Consider the following 20393-nt stretch of genomic DNA (forward strand, 5'->3'; position numbering starts at 1 on the left):
GCCATCTGTTCCTCTACAAGTCATCTGATGTATCTAGAACATTTACACTTTACATCTAAAGTTTGTGTCCGCACTATATTTCGCAGTTGAATTAATTTAAAGTGTAAAATTTTCCGTGGACTAATTCGCGGTTTGCTTTTTTTCCAGAATCTAAATTCAACCGTCAAAAAGGGATCTTAAAATACCCAGTAGAATGCCTTTTCGGATAATTAAGTAAAACAACTGAAACTTGTGGAAACTTAATTCAGTATTTTTGTATTTGTAATGCCATCTGTTCCTCTACAAGTCATCTGATGTATCTAGAACATTTACACTTTACATCTAAAGTTTGTGTCCGCACTATATTTCGCAGTTGAATTAATTTAAAGTGTAAAATTTTCCGTGGACTAATTCGCGGTTTGCTTTTTTTCCAGAATCTAAATTCAACCATTTTTTCATAATTGTGTACAAATTTGTCGTGTCGCCAAAAGCGCATAATATCGCCGTCGGATTTCATTCCCCCGGCGGTCATAGGATAAAACATTAAACTCAAAAAAGAAAAAAAAAATAATAAACATAAATCTCGATGTCCTTATGGCCTACACAAATGTCCCTAAAGACTATCCTCGCCTAGAGGAGGCAGATCTGGCGACCGCTTCCGGCCAACGTCGGCATCATCGTCCAGTTGATCAAGGATGTCATCATCATCGGAAATATCGTCCACGTCGTCCAGTGAAGTGAACGACTGATTCTTCTTTTCGGGAGATTCGTTACCTGCTGGTTGTTTGTTCGAATCGTTTGCGGGTGCTGGTGGTTGAGGATCGGTGTTTTCTTGTGATTCCGCTTTTTGTTCTTCTTTCTCGGCTGGCTCACTTGATGCTGCTGGTTCGGGTTCCTCGTGTTGTTTTTCCTCGGCTGGCTTCGTAGTCTCATTCTCCTGGCCATCTTGGCTTAAACCTTGATCGGAGTCGGAAATTTCCTCTCCTAAAATGTTGGTAAGAGTTTGTTTGAACTTCTCCATTTCCTCTTCCTCTTTGTCAGACGTTTCAAAATCGGCTGCAGGTTCTTCTTCTTTTGTGCTGTTACATTCATCAGGTTTATCAGCCTGCTGATCTATCTTTTCCGTGGGTTCTTGAGGAGCTTCATTGCTTAAGCTGGGTTCTTTCTCAGTTTCTGCCGGTTCAGGACTCGTACTCTCGGCCTCCTTCATTTCAACGTCTTCAGTCGGAGGGGATTTTGATTCCGTCATCTCTACGTCTTCCGGCGAATCAACGGCTTTCATTTCGGCGTCTACCGGTGCCTGATCAGTCTGATCTACCTTCATTGATTCTGAAGAATCTGCATCCTCGGTCTCCATTGCAGCTACCGCCGCAGGGACTTCAGCAGGAGGTGTTTTAACCGCTTCAGTGGCGGCAGGTTCGTCTTCTGCTGGAGTTTCGGGTTGAGGTTCACTAGTAGTATCGGGGTTTTCATGCTCGTCACTCTGAAACAATTGATGTTGATTAAAACAAATTCGGTTGGCCTGTACGCACTAGTGAGGCAGGGAGAAAAAAGGGAAAGAATTTCGGAACTTGAAAGTGTTATATGACTGCAGCGACCGTCTATATGATTTACACAAATTCCGGTCAGTTGTTCGTTTGACTTGCGAATGACAAAAACCGAAGACGGTTGAAAGGTTGAAATTATGGTTCGACTAATTTTCAATCGGCGTCAACCCAAAAGTACTTAGTCTTGCTCAAGAACATCCCAGTACTACCAGAAGGTTGGCTCCAGAGGCACGTTGTTCGATAGATTAGGAGCGGCTCACTACTACAGTCACTACACAGGCAAACAGACGCATCACTTGGAACAAAATGTGATAAAAATCATCGTCACGAAAACATAATCGCCCAGGTCTAATTACGCTATGGTTCGCAAACCAACTGAGTAGATGGCGGTAGTGAGCAGAGATGCCAGACACCGAGAGTCCTAGATTTCAATAGAAACTAACGAAAATGTGCTACTTTTCAAATTATTACTGGTTTTTATTTTTCTAAAACATGTGTGAAAATGTATAGAAATATTCATAAAAATTTTAAAGTTTAAGCAGCAAAGTTTCCATTGAATTTATTGAAAATTACTTCACTGTCACTACTGTACTCTGTATCTTGTCTGTATAGAAGGTAAACAATCTGTATAATACAGAAAAAATTGTATATCTGTCATCTCTGGTAGTGAGCAAACGTCAAACAGGAATAAAAACGATGCGAGCGCCATGAGCGAGCGATTTGCGAACTACAGAATGTTTGAATAATCCAATAAAAAGAGAAACGATGGGAAGTGAGTAGAGTGGGACGTCTGTTTGTCTGTGGTCACTATATATACAATTTTGAGGATAGAACTATCGGAGCCTATGGTCCACTGCACGAATTTTTGCTGGCCTGCTTACTCTCACAGAAAATTTGACGTTGGAGCGGTGACGCGCTCGTCATCAAAACTACGAGTCTCAAGAGTACTAGGAAATCTTACAGGCGATGAAAAGCGACGCTAAGCTCGTGGATCTGGGATATGACGTGCGCAGTATTAGACGCTCTCGTACAAGCGAAATGATCTTCGAGTTCAAGCGCGGCAAGGAGCCCGAGGACGCCGCCTGCAAAAGTCTGTCGGAAGATGTCCTCCTAGGAAGATGTCGTCAAGCTTGACGAGGCCGTCAAGGTGAGGGCTGTTTGATTTCGGAAGTCGGCGAACAGCAAGCACCCAACGGTAGGCCCAAGGTGCCCGGCCTTCAGAAGAGCCACAGCTGAAAAGTCCAGGTGTATGTAACGCAGCTGAACCTGAACCACTATGACGCAGCTCAGCAACTGCTGTGTCTGGCAGCTGCGGAGTGGAGGACGGATATGGCCATCATTGCAGACCAGCGTTGGTATATCGGCCGGTTGTCGGTTCGCGCAGATGCTCGTTTGGCAAAACGCCCGTACTGATAGGACGAAGGCCGGTGGTAATAGCGAATGAATTTAATGTACTGCCGTGCAATGGGAAGGCTGTTTCACGAACCAGCGGGGTCAGATTTTACTAGAGGCAGTTGAGGTGTCGATTTGGCTAATGTCGGTTCCAAAAGTACCTTTGGCCGAAACGGAGCGAAGTCGACCATCGATTTCTAACTGGAGGGAAGTCGATGCCTACATTCACAGCGATCACCTGGCGGTTTGCCACAGTATCGTCTACAACAGCAGGCAGTGGCTAGAGGAAGGAGCGGCAATGTCAAGGCCAAGCCCTCGTAGGTGGAAGACAAACTTCCACGACAAGGTATCACGCAAGCAACACACATGTTATATAAGAGTAACAACAGCGCATGTTTTGGTTGTGTAGTAGTTAATTCAACGTTATTCTAACATCATGTTAGAATTACATCAAATTAACTTTAATACAACCAAAACCTGCGTTGCCGTAACAGTTATATAACATGTGTGTTGCTTGAGCAGAGTTGCGCGCCGCCGTGAGCGGTCCTCTCGCGTGCATGCCATGCGACCATGCCTAGGCAAGTATACCCTAGGAATGGAAAGCCATCGGCAGACTGGTGGACTCAAGCGATGGCGAACCTGCGCCGCGCCTTCTTACGGGCCAGGAGGCAGATTCTGTGAGCACGTATTGATGAAGAGCGAAATGAACGGTGGATGCTTTGAGGGTCTTTGTTTGTCAAGAGTGCCAATGTGAATTCGTCAGGTGATGCCTACAGGATCCTTATGGCCAAGACAAGAGGTGTAATGGCTCCTATAAAGCAGTCTCCAGAGATGTTGAAGGGGATCATCGAGGGGCTCTTTCCGCGTCATGATCCTAGTCCGTGGCCTCCTTTTGTAGAGCCGCTGGGGACTGGGGCTGTTGATGAGCGTAGGGTCATCGATGAGGAACTTGCGGATATTGCGAAATCCCTTAGCGTAAGAAAGACCCCAGGTCCGGAGAGAGTTCCGAGTTTGGCCTTAAATGTAGCTATTGCAGAGGCTCCCGGGATGTTCATGTCTGCTAGGCAGAAATGCCTGAACGAGGGAGTTTGGAAGCGACAGCGCCTGGTTCTATTGCAAAAAGCAGAAAAACTACCCGGAGAACCGTCGACATATAAACTAATATGCTTGACCGACACGACGGCGAACGTGCTCGAAAAGATCATCATCAACAGAATGTTAGGCACACCGACGGTGAAAATGGTCTCTCGTGCATCCAGTTCGGCTTCCGGAAGGGGAGGTCGACCGTAGACGCTATCCTGTCGGTTACAAAGACAGTCGAGATAGCGCTCCAGCGTAAGAGGAGGGGGATTGGTTATTATGCAGCAGTGACTCTGGTGTTTCTAGCCCAGTCTGGAATATGGATGTAAGGAACACGGTCGATAGCGCCAGTTGGGCGGCTACTGCCAATGCGCTCCTGCGTTTGGGGATACCCGGGTACCTGTCCAAGATTCTCGGAGGTTACTTCTAGAATCATATACTAGTTTACGACACAGATGTGGGTCGGAAGTGCTTTCACATAACCTCAGGAGTCCCGCAAGGTTCCATTTTGGGATTGGTGTTATGACACGTCGTGTGCGATAAGGTGTTGAGATGGGAGTAGCAATAGTCGGCTTCGTTGTCGACATTACGCTGGAGGTCTACGTGAATCGATCGAAGAAGCGGAATTGACTGCTGCCCACTCGTTCACAGTTGTGAAGGATATCCAGGAAACTGGAATTGGCCCACTACAAAACTGAGGTAGTGGTTGTGGACAACCGAAAGTCTGAGCAACAAGTGATGATCAGTGTAGGAGATAGCACTATCACTTCGAAGCGCTCCGTCAAACACTTGGGGTGATGATCGACGATAAGCTCACCTTCGGTAGCCACATTGGTTATGCCTGCAAGAGAGCTTTCACAGTAGTGCTTCGCAATGCGCGGCAAAGAGGAATACGCAGGACTGCTAGGTTGGCCTCCATAGTCAATGGCAGCGCGCGTGGGACAGTTCCAGCTAAGGAAGGTGGGCCCACATGTTGATTCCAAGTATCTACACCGCTTCGGTCTTGGGGGTTCTCCCGAATGTCCGGTTTGTTCTGGTTTAGAGGAAACGGCGAGACACGATTTGTTTGTACACCCGCGTTTTCGCATAATGCGTGACCGCATGCCTGCCACATGCGGAGAGAACACAACTCCGGACTAACTTGTTCAGAGGATTCATAGCGATCAAGTGGCCGTTGGAAGAACACCCTGATAGCGTTACTGACAAGGCCTTACTTGTGGAAACTTCAAATTACTCTGCATGCAAGTATCAGTTCTTGCTTGATGCTTGCAGAACAGATGGGCACGGGCGTGATGGTTGACCCTACCTGCCTTCCGAGGACAATGAAAGTGGTAAGGACAACTCAGAAAGCTGACTAAGCGCGAGCATGCAACCTTGGTGGACTCTCCAAATCGAGTCATCGATTTCCGCATGGCCACGCAGGGTGCGATGTGCACTAGCAACTCTCTGAAGCATTGCCTTTTGGTGGTTCCGGAAAGACGTAGGGTTTGGCGGCAATGGGAATGTGTTTAGTGGGTCGGGAGTAGTCCTGTTTTCTACTATGTCTGTTGAAGACGGTCCCCAACCCCACACTACCTGGACCTAGGACGTTTTTGTATCTGTTGCGCAGATTATTCCCCCCATTGTTCTGAGAAGAAAACAGGAACTGTGACAAGGTGATGGATTTCAACATCGCTCTAGAAAAGCTAATGCGAAAAGACGGACTCAATTGAGCCGTGCTTAGGGTTCGTCTGGGAAGTAGGGTAACGATAGATGGAGATACGATTGTGTGTATAACTTGGTGATGGTAATTCCGAACTTTGTGGTATCAATAATGTTAAATAGCTAACTGTCTTTCCTTAAGTATAATGCAAGTATTGGACAAGTCCAAAAATTACTTGAGCAGTTCGCAGATTGCAAGTAGGTATAGAACGCTGTGTGACGCTGCGGAAAAACTTTCGACAAAGAAACGTGACATTTCTTCTTAGACTGGTATCTTTACTCAAGCGCTCTTATTGGGATCTGGAAACTTAGCGATAAATTGTATGTTCTGAAAGACAAATTTTTTTTTTTTTTTTTTTTTTTTGAAGAGTGACCAGGTGGAGCTGCAGGACAGCTGATAGCAAAGCCTGGACCCTTTCCCAACTTTCCCCCTACTAGGACCAATACTCACGATGGACTAGACGATGTCGTCAACTTGAGCAAAGTGTGTAGTAATTAGCATTGGGTCGTAGTAGTTTTTTAAAAATACTGTTTTTAACTTTTCCCATCACACTAGTGTTTTAATCGAATGGAAGCTCCAAAGATGATTTGATAATTGAACAATATTTCAATAATCAAAAATCTCCGAGGCCACTGGACAACATTCAGAGATAAAAAAAGAAAAAAGGGTGTCTATGTCTATGTTAACGCCTTCAGAGTACTAGTCTTAAGAAATATACAAAGAGCAAAAAGAAAAAAAAATGTGTCGTAGCTAATTTTTAAACATTTGATATTTCTGAAAATTATTCGAAGACAGCTACCAGAGCTAGCGTTTTTAGCCGATATGGGCAACTAGTTTTTCTGACAGCTTCCCCAAACAATATTCAGATAATATCCTCAATTATTTTATAATACATTCTGAAAATTATTTCAAGCTGATTACCAATAGTGTCAATAACCGATGTTAGTCATTGACAGTACCAGCATCATCCCCAAATAACTCTCATATTAGTGTTAGATAACACTTTTTGAGCTTCCATTCGATATTGTAAAGAAATTTGTCAAACCCTATTTGTCAAAATATAGTCAATAATGTATCAAATTGTGTTCCTAATTTCGCTAGTCGTCTTCTGCATATCTGTGATCATCTCAGTCCAAAGTAATATTATATCCATCATAACCCTTTACATTGTCAACCTTCCTAAGTGCTAACTAAATTCCTGCTTTTTTTGATCAGTGGAATAATACCGTCTAAGATATAAAAACAAAAAAGTCCAGTCAACTGATTTTTGTCAAAAATAAAAATGATAATGATTATTTGTCAACTTTTATAAATTCACAAAACCCATAAAAATAAGAAATACAAATATAAACTCCTATAATCAACAGTTTTATCTTTACCTAATCAGTCCATAATTTTCTAATTGTAATGAATCTAATCTGTAAGGCTATAAGTCAACTTATCCTAGCGTCCCCTGTCCTGTGTACTTTCGATTTCAAGTAATGAATGATGAGTGTAACGCAGAGGCCTCCCCTACCCACTCTTGCGTTACGTTAAATTTAACAATTATTGTTAAATTTGAGAAAATTCAACGAATACAAAGATTAGGTCTATGTAAGCTGAATTATAACTTGTCTTAAACTTGTGATAAATGCACTACGGATACTCCTTTGGTTCCCATTAGCACTTACGGCCGATTCCTTCACTTGCGCTCAACTCGTAAACCAGATATATCTAGCTCAAAGTCCAAGCGGTGGTGAATAAACTGGCACTAAAGTGCTAATGGGTTAAGCCCTCCCATCGCGTCAAGATTGAATATCCAGGGGGAGGGGTGTTCTGAAAGACAAAATTTATTGCAAAAATGTAAAACAATGTTGAGTCAAGATATTTGTTTCACAAAATCAGTCGTCTTGGCGTCTTAGGTAGTAAACTGACCATTCGTCCTTTCAAAAAGCCGTTCCAATGTGCTCTAGTTTTGTTGTTAGTTCATTCCATTCATAATAGTTGGGTTATGAATTTTAATTTTACGTGCTATTTTTACCTTTTTCTCTTCTTCAGGCTTTTCTTCAGAGAATGCTTTTCCTTCTTCGCCTTCTGCTTTCTGCTCTTCCTGCTGCTGGCTCGAATCTGCATCGTTCTTAACACTGTCCTCCGCTACTACTTTTTCGCTGTTTTTCGTGTCATCCTCGTTATCGCCTTTAGCTCCGCTATCATTCGCCGTGTCCGCTGCCTCCTTCTCAGTGTCTTCACCGTTCTCACTGGTTTTCTTCGGCCTTCCTTTGGGACGTGGTTTTCCGTTTTCTGGCGTACTAGGCAAAGCGCCATTCTGCGGCTTAGGACCCCGCTTCTTGCTCTTTTTCACTTCATAGTCTTCGTCATCGTCAGACTTGTCCTTTGTACCGTTCTCGTCGTCGGTAAAGTCTATCTTGTCCACGTATTTGATACTGGGAGAGTCGGAAAATTGAACTTTTTTCTTCGCCGAGTTTGGACTTTCCGTTCGATCGGTTATGAGTATACTTTTCCGCTTACTAATAGAACTGTTCATGCTGGTATTTTGCAGCTCAACCACGTCCTCCTCGTCCAGTCCGATGAATTCCTCCTTTTTGGGTTTCCGCAACTGTCGGATTGCGGCATCGTGGGAGATGGTTTTGTTCAAATAGGGCGACAGGTCAACGTGTTCTATTCGGATATTCAGTGGGCGAAGTTCCACTTGGAAAATTTTGTTGAGGTCATCCACGGACGGAGTAGCGGGAATAGTTCGGCTTGGCGAATGTGGCGGGCCAAATTTCTTCCGTTGAAGTTTTTTCTTCGGTTTAGTGAACAGCGGAAGTTTTATGAAGATTTTGTCACTTTGCTTCAAACCTGTAATACAAAAACAAAGCGATTAGATATGTGGTAAAATGTGGCTTCAACAATAACTTTCAAACGAGTCTAGTACGAACTCACCTTTTCCTTTCGATCCCGGAGGAGACGCCTTCTTCGCTCCGGTTGGGGTCAATTTGGTCAGCATGACCGGAAGCACAGACCCGTCCTCTAGCTTTGATTTCTTTGCCGGGCCTTCGTCCCCACCGTTGGAACCCCGAGCACGTTTGTTGTTCTTTTTGCTCTTGGACTTCTTTGCACTACTGCCAACGCCGTCGTCGCAAATCTCGCCCAGGGCATCCAAATCGATCTTCCACAGTGCAACGTTACATTCCTTCAATGTAGAATACTGTTTGCAGAAGCGTTGGGCGGTGGCATAGTTTCGGGCCATTTTCTCATACTTTATGCTGGTCTCCAGCACATGCATGCACGTTACACACGCCTTGATCGTGTCCGTCTTTCCGAAGTCGATCGTCGTGCACTGCTTTATGAGATAATCAACCACCCTGTCCACACCGGGTTCGTTGACGGTGTTCTCGGATTTGCACACGAAGCAGCTGTCCACGTCGAAATCGGCAGCATTTTCAATGGTTCGTTTGAATTCTTGAACCCGTGCAATGTTGAAATGACACTCGATGCAAATTCGGCACCCATCTTGAGGAAGCTGGAATTAAACAAGAAAGTATACAAAACAATATTATTACAATGGGAGCAGAGAATGTAATACCTATAATAGAAATATATGATGAAAAAACTTCCATTTACGTGGGTAGATCACCTTAGAATGGTGTGTTGCGGCGTAAGATCTACCAAATCAAATTTTGATCCTGACATTTTAATACCTAAAGTTACAAAGCAGTAGGGTTCAGAATATTCCCAAGGTTATAGTTTGATGGGCTTTTTTAATGTTTGCTTCCATTTTACTATGAATAAAAGTTTTTTTTTTTGGAATGATTCAGATAAATGTATTGTAGGATGATACAAATAACCATCCTTTCCCATCTCTCAGCAATCACAAGGGTGTGGCCAGGACAGCTCTCGACCGTTGGAGAATTGCGTCAGTCTTGTCGAATGGCACATGATGTTTGAAAACTCGTAAAACAACTCGTGTAATACATTAATCGTCATAACTTGAAATATATCCCGCATAAACGATAGCCATAAGACTTGCTTAACCACCCATTCGGGATACAATTCGAACAGTATTCGGTATTGTTGCACCGTCTATGTTACGATCCGTGTATGGTGTTGGTTTATTAGGGATTTTAATCATCTCGAAACTTTCACAGATTGTTTTACACTTCAATACATAACTGTGATGTATTGATGGGACTGTTAGTATTATGTGGATGCTTTCCCTATGAGACGCGCATGATTTGGTATTTTTCACACATTGACATAAAAACCCACATTTTTCATAATTTCATAGTGGAATTACATTGATAACAATGACTATATTCATTGACTTATATATTAGTGCTTCCGAAGGACATCACGTAATTCCAATGCATTGATATAGGCCGTGTCGGGCGCCTTCACCTTTACATTAGTTATCATATCAATTCAAACCAGATCGGTGACCACTGCGGCTTTCAATTACTGAACGATCCTTAAAAATTAAATAACTTTTCAAATAGTTGAATCATGAGTTGAATATACATACTTATATTTTCTCCATTATTGAAAGGATCTGATACGTTTGGCATAAGGCCGTTTGGCATAATGCCATTTGGCATAAAGGACGCTCGACATAAAATACATTTGGCATAAAATGATTTCAGTAAAAAATAAACTACATACCGTCGATGGGGGTGACAATGGGTCTGGGGGGTGAGATTGGGTCAAAACGGAGAAACATAAAATTTGAAATAGCTCATCAACTATGGCTAATTTATATTGAAAACTTTATATTATTTTAAAGAGGAGATGTTTTTACACGTCATGATGCAGAAAAAGATGTTTAGCAATAATCGTTTTTTGTTCAAATTGTGGCTAAACTTATATGATGAAACTACTAGTAAATCACTCTGAAAAAATTTCTCCTTCGCAATGTTTCACACAAGCACCTAACCATAAATTTTATTATAAGTAGTTAGCTGTAGGTATTACCTGGTTGATGCAATGAAAAAAGTTTTATATGTCAATGAACTTTTTATATAAAAATTCAATTTTTTTCGACCCTATGTCCAGAGCCGTAGCGTGGTCCCATGGCGCCCTTGGCAAGCACCCAGATTGGCGCCCCGCGACAACTGGACATGGTTAATTTTAAAATGAATGTCGTTATTTATTTTTTTTTTCAAAATTTGTTAAAATGATGTATTTTGACGTTACGAAGATTTCATTTATTTTCTTCGAATGTTTTTCATTCGTGTATTTCTTTAGGAAATTTAGTGGAAGTCGCCCAAAAATTAGAAATAACATTTCATATACCTAAAATGAATGATGCATACATTTCTTCAGGAAATCTGACAGTATTTTTTTTTTATTTTTTATGGACTTTTGGTTCAACTAAATTCTTTTATCAAAAATATTTTCCGATAACTTAACTAAATGTTTCTTCTGAAATTTATTCAAAATATTTCCCAAAAGAGCTGTAAGAAAATGGTCAGTAATCATGAGACGAATCATGGACATTAGACCTGTTCGCTTTTTTTGACCTACCCGTGTCACATCAAATTATCAATTCACATGCAAAAACAAGGCTTCAGTCTAAAAATGAGCCAAATTGATAAAGGTTTAGAGGTGTATCAAATCGATTTTGTGTTTTTTGGAGCATTTTCACGAAAAAGAACTTCAATATCCAGAAAACTGCACCAAAAAGGTACCGAAAATACCGTTAAAATATACACTGTTGAAAATGCTTTGACATCCATGTGCACAACAGAACATGTGCTCGATGAACAAATTGAGATTTGAAATTATGAAAAGAAATCCACGTACTCCGGTGAGACTCGAACTCACGACTACCAATTCGCTAGACGGGCGCTTCTATTCCTTCAAGCTACGGAGTCACTCGACTATCTCCGTCGCCAGCAGGCCTAGAACTGAACTCGATTCCACAATCGCACATGGTTATCTTCTTTTCACAATCCAAACCCCCTTCGGATGGGATTAGATGAACATCTAACACATTGTCTGTTGTGCACATGTATGTCAAAGCGGGAGAGGAAGTTATTTTTAATTGTCGAGAGCTTCGGGCACTGCCTTCCAATCACTTATTGGTATGGCAATTAGTGTGCAGTCGGACTCTCGACGGGTCGGTCCTCAAGAAGCAAGCTTCAAACAACAATGCATTTTATTATTCTGTTCTTGCTAACTTGTAATAAGCTTAAAATGAGAAGCTCAGGTGCGCTGGTTTTGTTTACGACGAGATTTGTGCCCTCAAAATCGTGAGTAGGTGCCGAAGTCGGCCATTGTGGCGGCCATTTTGGGATTCTAACAAGTCTGTCCTTAACCGTTATGTGGCCGGCAAACTTTTTGCTTTTTTCTACACCGTGTTTTTTAAATGGGTGCTGGGTACCCGGGTACCCTGCCGGCCACATAAGGGTTAAGCATTTTATGTTAGTATGAAAACTTGCATGCAACTTTTAAAGGGTGACTTGTATGGGAAATGTCGTGCCTAACATAAATCGCTTATAACTATCATATTCGATTTGGTAAAACGATTTTTTTGCATGAGTCGTTAATTTAGATGTTAATTGACCAATTAACCTTTTGATTGCTTAAAAAAAATATTTCCATACTTAATGGCTTGCAGTCATAAAAGCCCAAATCGCATATTATGCCCTATAAATTGAGGTATAGCTCAAAATTGTGACGTGTTGGAGCCAATCTGAGCCCGGATTCGGATTCAGCGACCCAAAATCTGTCAGAGACACATAAGTATGCTCTTGAGACAGACCAAAAGTTAATTTTTGTTACGCTGTGATCAAGCCCCTAGAGGATTTTTTGAAGGAATATGTGGAGAAATTTCCATGACGGGCTTGGTGGTCTAGTGGCTACCGCTTCTGATTTATATGCAGAAGGTCCTGGGTTCAATCCCTGGCCCGTCCCTTTCCTCCTACTTTGTATCTTTCTATATACTTTCTCTCTGCTCTCTACATATACAACTCATGTATATAAACATGTTCAATGTTCATAGCCGTCGCTAGAACAGTAACGGGTTGAAAAAAGCCGTTTCCCTTCCTTCCAAAAACTTTCACAGCACAGTGTCACAATCCTATTAGAAAACGCCTACAAGTTATGCAATCAAGCGAACTGTGCCGCACATCTTCAAAATAATAAAAACACACACAATTCTATCACCTTCCCCTGGTAATCCACAAACCAATGTGTGAACCTTCTGCCAACCAATTCCCACCAACACTCCAACATCCGCATGAATTTGTGCTGGCGCAGAGGTATATTCGGCCAGATGTGGATACAAACGATTGCAATCATCACTTCCTTACCCCTCCCCACATTGACCTGCAACCTGACGTGGCAGGCGCCATTGTCGCCTAAAAATAGAAGATCACCAACGCTCACACACTGAAGATGCCTGCTAGTCCCCGGCAGTTATCTCATTGGTCCTTGTGTGAGTGTAGGTGGTCTGGCGATACTGGAGTAGCATCCACGGGCGGTCAATCAAGCTCAAGCTCAAGCTCAGCTCAATATGTGGAGAAATTTCCTTGATTTTTCTTTGCTCATAAAAAAATCAAAAAAAAGTTTCTCAGAATAAAATAGTAGATAAATTCCCAGGTAACATGGGTAAATATTCAAAATAATTTGAAGAATTCTGTTGTTTTGAGAAAACGGAAGTACGTAAAAAAATATATGATCAATCCTTATATCTTATATAGTAAACCCGTAACGTGGGTAGATCACCTTAGAATGGTGCGTTGCGGTGTAAGATCTACCAAATCAAATTTTGATCTTGATATTTACCGTATTTTTAAATATTCCAAGATCAAAGTTTGATGCTCTTTTCCTTGTGTTTTGTAGTATTTGTGTTCCAATGTACTGCTAATTAACATTTTAATTCAGCAGGATTCAAGTAAATGTATCGTACGATATAAATAATATTTTAAAAATATGTAACTGTGGCGAGCGTATCACTAATATGTAGCTTATTTGACGTAAGATGTTAATATTATTTTATATTTCAGATTATCAACCGAAGAATCTAGGAATTCAACCAGGAAACCAGGATGAATTGGGCAGACAACTGATTCGAAGCAGTCTAACAATGGTGTGCCTGAGCGTTAACCAAGCGTATCCTTTGGAGTTTACCCTTCCACTAACAACACCCAAATTCCCGTGACACCTAGGCCTGAGAGATCGTAGAGTTGTCTACATTTTTCATAGGTGTCCAAAACTAACTATCCTTTCCCATTCCTCAGCAGTCGCAAGGACGTGGCCAGGACAGTGCTCGACCATTGGAGGATTGCGTCAGTCTTGTCTAAGAGTCAGAGATGAGTCCCAAATCTTTGTGCTTTGGTTCAGACGGGAAGGAGGCAACCCTCATAACAGCGGTCTAGGACTGTACCACCTACGAATTTGTGCGACTCGCTTAATGCTAATGCTAATGCTAATGCTAATCCTTATATCTTATATAGTTACATTCAGTAATGATAACATTCAAGAAAACAATCATCCTGTTTTCTTCTAGTCTAGAGGATTTTTTGAAGTAATATGTGGAGAAATTTCCTTGATTTTTCTTTGCTCATAAAAAAATCAAAAAAAAAGTTTCTCAGAATAAAATAGTAGATAAATTCCCAGGTAACATGGGTAAATATTCAAAATAATTTGAAGAATTCTGTTGTTTTGAGAAAACGGAAGTACGTAAAAAAATATATGATCAATCCTTATATCTTATATAGTAACATTCAGTAATGATAACATTCAAGAAAACAATCATCCTGTTTTCTTTTAGTCTTAAGCCTTTTCGGCGCCCCTGCTGGCACCCTTGGCGGGGGCCAACCTGGCCAACCGCACGCTACGGCTCTGCCTATGTCTAAATATTAAAAATGGGGGTGAGATTGGGTCAAGCAAGTTATCGAGTGCACATAATCTTAACTAAAAATTCAACTTGTTATCTAGTCCCCATTTGATGTTAGAGTGGTGCCATGTTTACCGTATCTTCATAAATGTACTTTTTTTTTTTTCAAAAATATGTCGCAGAAGTGTCAAGCGAGTGTGTTCATACGTTTAGTGCCTAAAATCATTAATAACAATAAACATGGACATGGACAGCTCCTCTAATCATCATCAAACGTTTAGTGTACTGCAATATCGTAAGCTCACAAAATAGACTTAAAAACGTTCTTCTTCTCCACTCATTTTTGAAATTTTAAGGAAATATCCTAATACTACCAGACAGTAGTGGGATTTAGGAAATACAGGGGCTATAAAACCGGTGACATAGTACAATGTCGGAAAGTGAATGAACGTCGAATTTTGGTTTGGTTAAACATTTCATATGCAATCTTTCAATGCGTCTCTCCTTCATTGTAATCCCCCCCTCCTCTCATGGAGGTTGAAACTTTAAATGAGGATGATTATGGTGGCTAAAAATGGCGATACAACATACAAACGTTATTTTATCAAATTTCAACATTTTTTTTTCGGTTGTATTAGCCCTTTTAGGTGGATTAATCATTTTTAAAATTACAAATTTTTTTTTAGTCATGGTTATATTGTTTTTAAGAAGGCTTACTAGATATGATCAATAAAATTAACTTATATTCATAGATAGGCGATTTAGAATACTTTGACCCATTCTCACCCCCTCTAAGGGGTGAGATTGGGTCAATTTTCAAACATTTGTAGTTTAGTAAGCAATTCATATAATGTAATACTCTCTTGCTAAACTATCAATACCACATAGAAGAGTATACATACCAAATAAAAAGTTATTCCGACTTCAATTGCATTTGTTATTTAACAAACAATCTTTGAGTATCCTTTTTTGACCCATTCTCACCCCCAACGACGGTACGTAACGTCAAAGAAGGAAAAGTATTCTAAGGAAGGATAATATATTGCATAATAATGCATTAATTTTTCTGGATATAATATCCAGACAAGGATGGTTTTCTGGAAAGAACCATTACCGGAATCTAAATTGCTTGTCTCGATAAAGAACAGCCTATATACAAAAGAAGAAACATTCCCCTTCCGTAAAAACATCAAATTCATGGAAGCAAAAATGTAACTTGCATTGACCATCCGGTGTAGAAAATAGTTACATTTAGTTTATTATCAATTAAGAAAAAGTTATGTGGATTTTACGGTAAGGCGTACTATACAAAATCGTAAGTGTTTTCTTGGTTTTGTATGCTATTTTGTATGAAGCTTATTTATTCCAGCTGTAGTACAAATTAACTATTTTGGGGGTGACTTTGGGCAATGGGTAATGCAATCAGTGCGAGAGCCCTGCAAATGTTAATTATAACAACTGAGAGTATTCCAATTATTTTACGCAATTCGGTGTAAAGTTTTGGTAATGAAAATGTCGAGCGTGACCGAGGATGAAGAACGGCAGCCATGACCCGTGTATTATGGAAAAATATTGATGATTCAGTTTTATTTTGTATTTTGTGTAATACTAAATGAATCAAATGAAGTAATAACACTTTAGTTTCGACAATCCCCATGACCAGGCCAGGGATTCCATTATCCATCCCAATAGCGCCAGTCACACGATGCGAATATTGATCAATAGTTGGCCGTTTTATGGAAACATTGAATGTATAATATTGTTCAAAAATAGATTGATATCAATCATTCAACTTTTCCCCTGTCTTCAGTTTGAACAACCACGCAGCAATATTTCCCTTGCAAAGCGCATTTTACTTCAATTTTCTCTACAATATTTCCCCACCTTTGTGGGATTCTGATAATTGCTCCGTAAATGATTGCCCAACTCCGCCGATACCTACTCGATACCACCGTTGTCGTCTCGCACGTGTTGCCGGCTCGGTGGTCCACAGAAGAAAGAGGCCGAGCTGAGTCTCTGTGGAGTGACGCTCACGCCAGAGAAGTTGTTATAACAACTTGTGTTGTTATAACAACTTCTCTGGCTCACGCTACTTGTGTGTGTTGACGTTCAGGGCAAACGTCAAGTGATAGTAAACCAAGGTGTTTATAATTAATATAGTATGCTGCAACAGATAATAGGGTATCCCACAACCTTTAAAATTTTAACATCAATTCTCTCGAAGATTGCTCAAACCATGGGTAAGATTATTCCATGGATCAAATAATGTTACAAGTTTACAAGTTACAAGTTTTATTGTGTGATATAAATACTTGTTCAATATTTCCTCCCCAGATCAACCTATCATCCTTTCAATGCAGCAGCGAGAACATCATCATTGCAGAACATACATACTGCCGTGTTGCCACATTATTTTTTAAAAATTAAATAAATAGCTATTGAAATGTATACAAAAATGCATACAAAAATGCATACAAAAAAGAAAACTGGATTCATAAATAAATCATCGAACAAAAAAAAAACTATTTATGCAAGAGTATATTTTTCATAAGATTTTCCATTTAAATGTAATGAACCCAACGATAACAATACATTGGTGGTAATTAGCAGATCACAACTATTTTTGTGTAATCTAATAACTCGGTTGGTGTCCCACCGAACTTTGCTAAAAAAAATACTGGTGCGCTGGCTGGCTCTAACACCAGTTAATTAATAATTAGCACATTATGATGGTAACATGCTTACTTGCATTGCCTATAGATTAGAAATACCCCCTTCTGACAAATAACACCCTACAGTAGTAATTTTGTGTAACTAATTGTAACTAACAAAATATAAATGTATTTAGCAAGACGGCACTGAAGGTTTTTCGAGTCCTATCCCATGGGCGGCCCAAAACCTTTTCGTAATAAAAAAAATCCTGAAATTTGTTTGGCAAAAAATGTTTGAATATGTAAAATTGGTCAAGTTTAGAAGAAGAATTAATGTGAATAGAAAATTTATAAAAAAAAAAAACAAATAAAAATTTAACAGAAATGCATCGTATTCATTATCCTCCGCATTATAGGCCTAATCAGAAGACATTTTAAATCAGCTGATTTTGGGGGCCTTTGACAGTTCTCCTATGAAAATGACAGTTCAGCGTTTGCGCCTTTGTTCGGCATTTGTAAATAGTGGCATACCCGAACCTGTCGATAAAGTGATAGTTCGCTCCAAACAAAAAATTTCCCCATAGAAACTTCAAATGCATTTTAAAAATAGTTCCTGGGCACCAAAAATGATGAAATTTTGAATTTCGACTAATTTTTGGACGGAGATTCTGCTTATGCAATAAGCATGCAAGGACACTTGTTTTTTTCTCTTTATGCCTTAACTTCTCTCATACTGCCGGGAGATTTTCACTGCTAGAACTTCGGCTAGATCGATCTCTTTGGAAAGGGATAGATATTGGATTGATACTTGGTTTGATCCCCGTGATTTCATCAATATTCATTGAAAAAGAAATAATTGATGGAATGGCGGAATGAAGAAAACAAGAAAGCGTTGCCAAATAAACATTTTAAAGCAAGTTGCGCATCGTAAATTTTCATTAGATTATACAGGAATAATGTTTAATTTAACATTGGTTCATCATAGTATAAAATGTTAGAACGGGGAACTTAGTGTAATATTAGACAGCTTTTGTTCTCTTCGTCATGGGGTGTTCTAAAGTCTGATAAACTTAAAATTGGTATCACATCTTTGCCAACCAATCTGTATACAACTGAGTTTTAAGCAATTTGGACGACAAAAAAACTTTTATGGCGAAGAGAGAAAAACTGCCGAAAATATTCAAAGTCACTCACAAGACATGATTTAACCCTTATGTGGCCGACAGGGTACCCGGGTACCCAGCACCCATTTAAAAAGCACGGTGTAGAAAAAAGCAAAAAATTTGTCGGACACATAACGGTTAATTATGTTTAGTAATCAATCTAGCTATGGAAGCTAATGGAACCTGTTTTAATAATAACGGATAAAACAAACATTTTCAATAATAGGCGAAACAAACAAATCAATATAGTAACAGCTTTAAGTGCCCCACACAATGCATACGTTTGCGTGTGCGAGACAGTAGTTTGACACATTTCCCATGGGAAAACTGACAAAAAAACGCAAACCTCGACGGAACGGACGCTATGTGTTCCAGGCTTTACCCTCTGTTTTCCAAACCTATACTGCTTTACATATCTACTATGACATTAGCAAAAATTAAAACATGTTATACTTATTTTTTATGCACTATTTTGTATGAAATCAGGCCAAACATGTCTAAAGGTTCTATCTGCAGAAGAGAGGCTCTCTTTGGTTTCCCTCTCTGTCGTTAATATCTCAGCTGTTTATTTGTATTATGATTGTCTCCTTGCATTGAACGATGGTCAAAACAATCGTCTTTTGATTTGTACTGCCAAAATAGTTGAAAAGTGTACCATTGTATTGCAATAATTGAAAGAGAAAGTGAACAAGAGCCTCTCAAATGCAGATAGGACCTATTGAAATGCTTGGCCTGAAATATTTTGGTTCAACGATAGAAGTTCATACCTTGTGTTAGAAATTAAGAAACATTAACCTTCTGAAGACATTAGGAAAAATAGCATGATGAATTAGTAAATAGATCCACCTACTATTTACTTATTCATCATGCTTATCCGAGAGATTGGGTTCAATAAATAAAAAAAATCGAGCATGGCGTAGTAAATGACCAAAATTATCAAAAAAATATGTTTTCATAATCATCAATGGAATTGAATAAGCAAGCGAAGTAACGAAATTTGCACTTTCCCAATGAACAAGTCTTTATTATGTTTACAATGCAAAAACGTGACACGCTGTGAACCACGCGCTGAACGTTGATGAATTGCTATCTCTTCTTCACTGATGGAATGGTCTTCGCTCAATCTGCTGACTCTTTGCCCTGCTGGATTGATCGAATCAAACAGCTCGAGGGGAAAGTTTGACGGACTTGGATGATCTTGATGGTTTGGTCAAACTGGGTGATAGTGGTGGTTGGATCGGTTGGATCAATCTTTCGAAGGGGAAATATTGAGGATATAACCACCAACCTCAATCCTCGCCTTTGGTCAGTATTTATATCAAGATTCAACGTTATCATCAATCTTCTCCGCAATAAAAATGTATGCAATACATTTAGCAATATTTCCATCAAATTGTGTTTCTTGATGAATTTGAAGGAAAGATTGAACCTCTTGGTTGAATCAACTTATTGATATTTTTTTCATGTTTTTATTAGTATGTATTTTAACTAATTATTAATAAGTGTGAATGGAACTAATTATGCTCATTCATTCATTCATGCTGCATTAATTATGCTCATTATCTATAAATATAATATACTGACTGAACAACACACAAAGACTGGTAAGATATGAACTTCTTTTTAAAGCCTTGCAAACTTATCCGTTCTATGAACAATCCTTATTTTTTTAAGGATCGCACGCAGCCCATGATTATTTTATTTATTTTATGCTTTATCTGACTGTGAGTCTTAATGAAGCCTGATAGGGCAAAGCCTATTAGAGATCGTTTAGCTATCTCTAGTAGGCATAAAAACCCTATATCTTTTTGTTACGACCTGAAGTTCGGGGTGGCCGGGAGACACGACTGTCTATGAAACTCCCAGACGTAGCGAAATAACACATTAAAACATAACTTTATTTACATAAAAATTACATTTACAAGACGACACGTTACTACACTACACGGCGATTACAATTCTTCTATTCTAATCTCTGCGGTTGTGCATCGACCGAAGGCATAACGAAATGCTATCGTCGAGCACGCAGAACGACGAGAGCATGAGAGCCAATCCAGT

The 20393-nt window shown here is 39.9% G+C and overlaps 1 protein-coding gene across 1 annotated transcript in view; it reads right to left on the reverse strand.

The window, feature by feature from the left end:
• Positions 1 to 229: 229 nt before the first annotated feature.
• The window catches only part of LOC109427755 (enolase-phosphatase E1-like), a 29265-nt gene continuing 9101 nt past the window's right edge, over positions 230 to 20393 (reverse strand). Inside the window, exons 2-4 of the mRNA XM_062845630.1 lie at positions 8626 to 9205; positions 7721 to 8541; positions 230 to 1462 (exon numbers count right to left, since the gene is read on the reverse strand). Of these exons, the coding sequence (XP_062701614.1) occupies positions 593 to 1462; positions 7721 to 8541; positions 8626 to 9205 (2271 nt within the window). The 3' untranslated portion in view covers positions 230 to 592. The remainder of the gene's footprint in view (positions 1463 to 7720; positions 8542 to 8625; positions 9206 to 20393) is intronic.

The sequence above is a fragment of the Aedes albopictus genome, chromosome 1 (assembly GCF_035046485.1).
Source record: "Aedes albopictus strain Foshan chromosome 1, AalbF5, whole genome shotgun sequence".
NCBI lineage: Eukaryota > Metazoa > Arthropoda > Insecta > Diptera > Culicidae > Aedes > Aedes albopictus.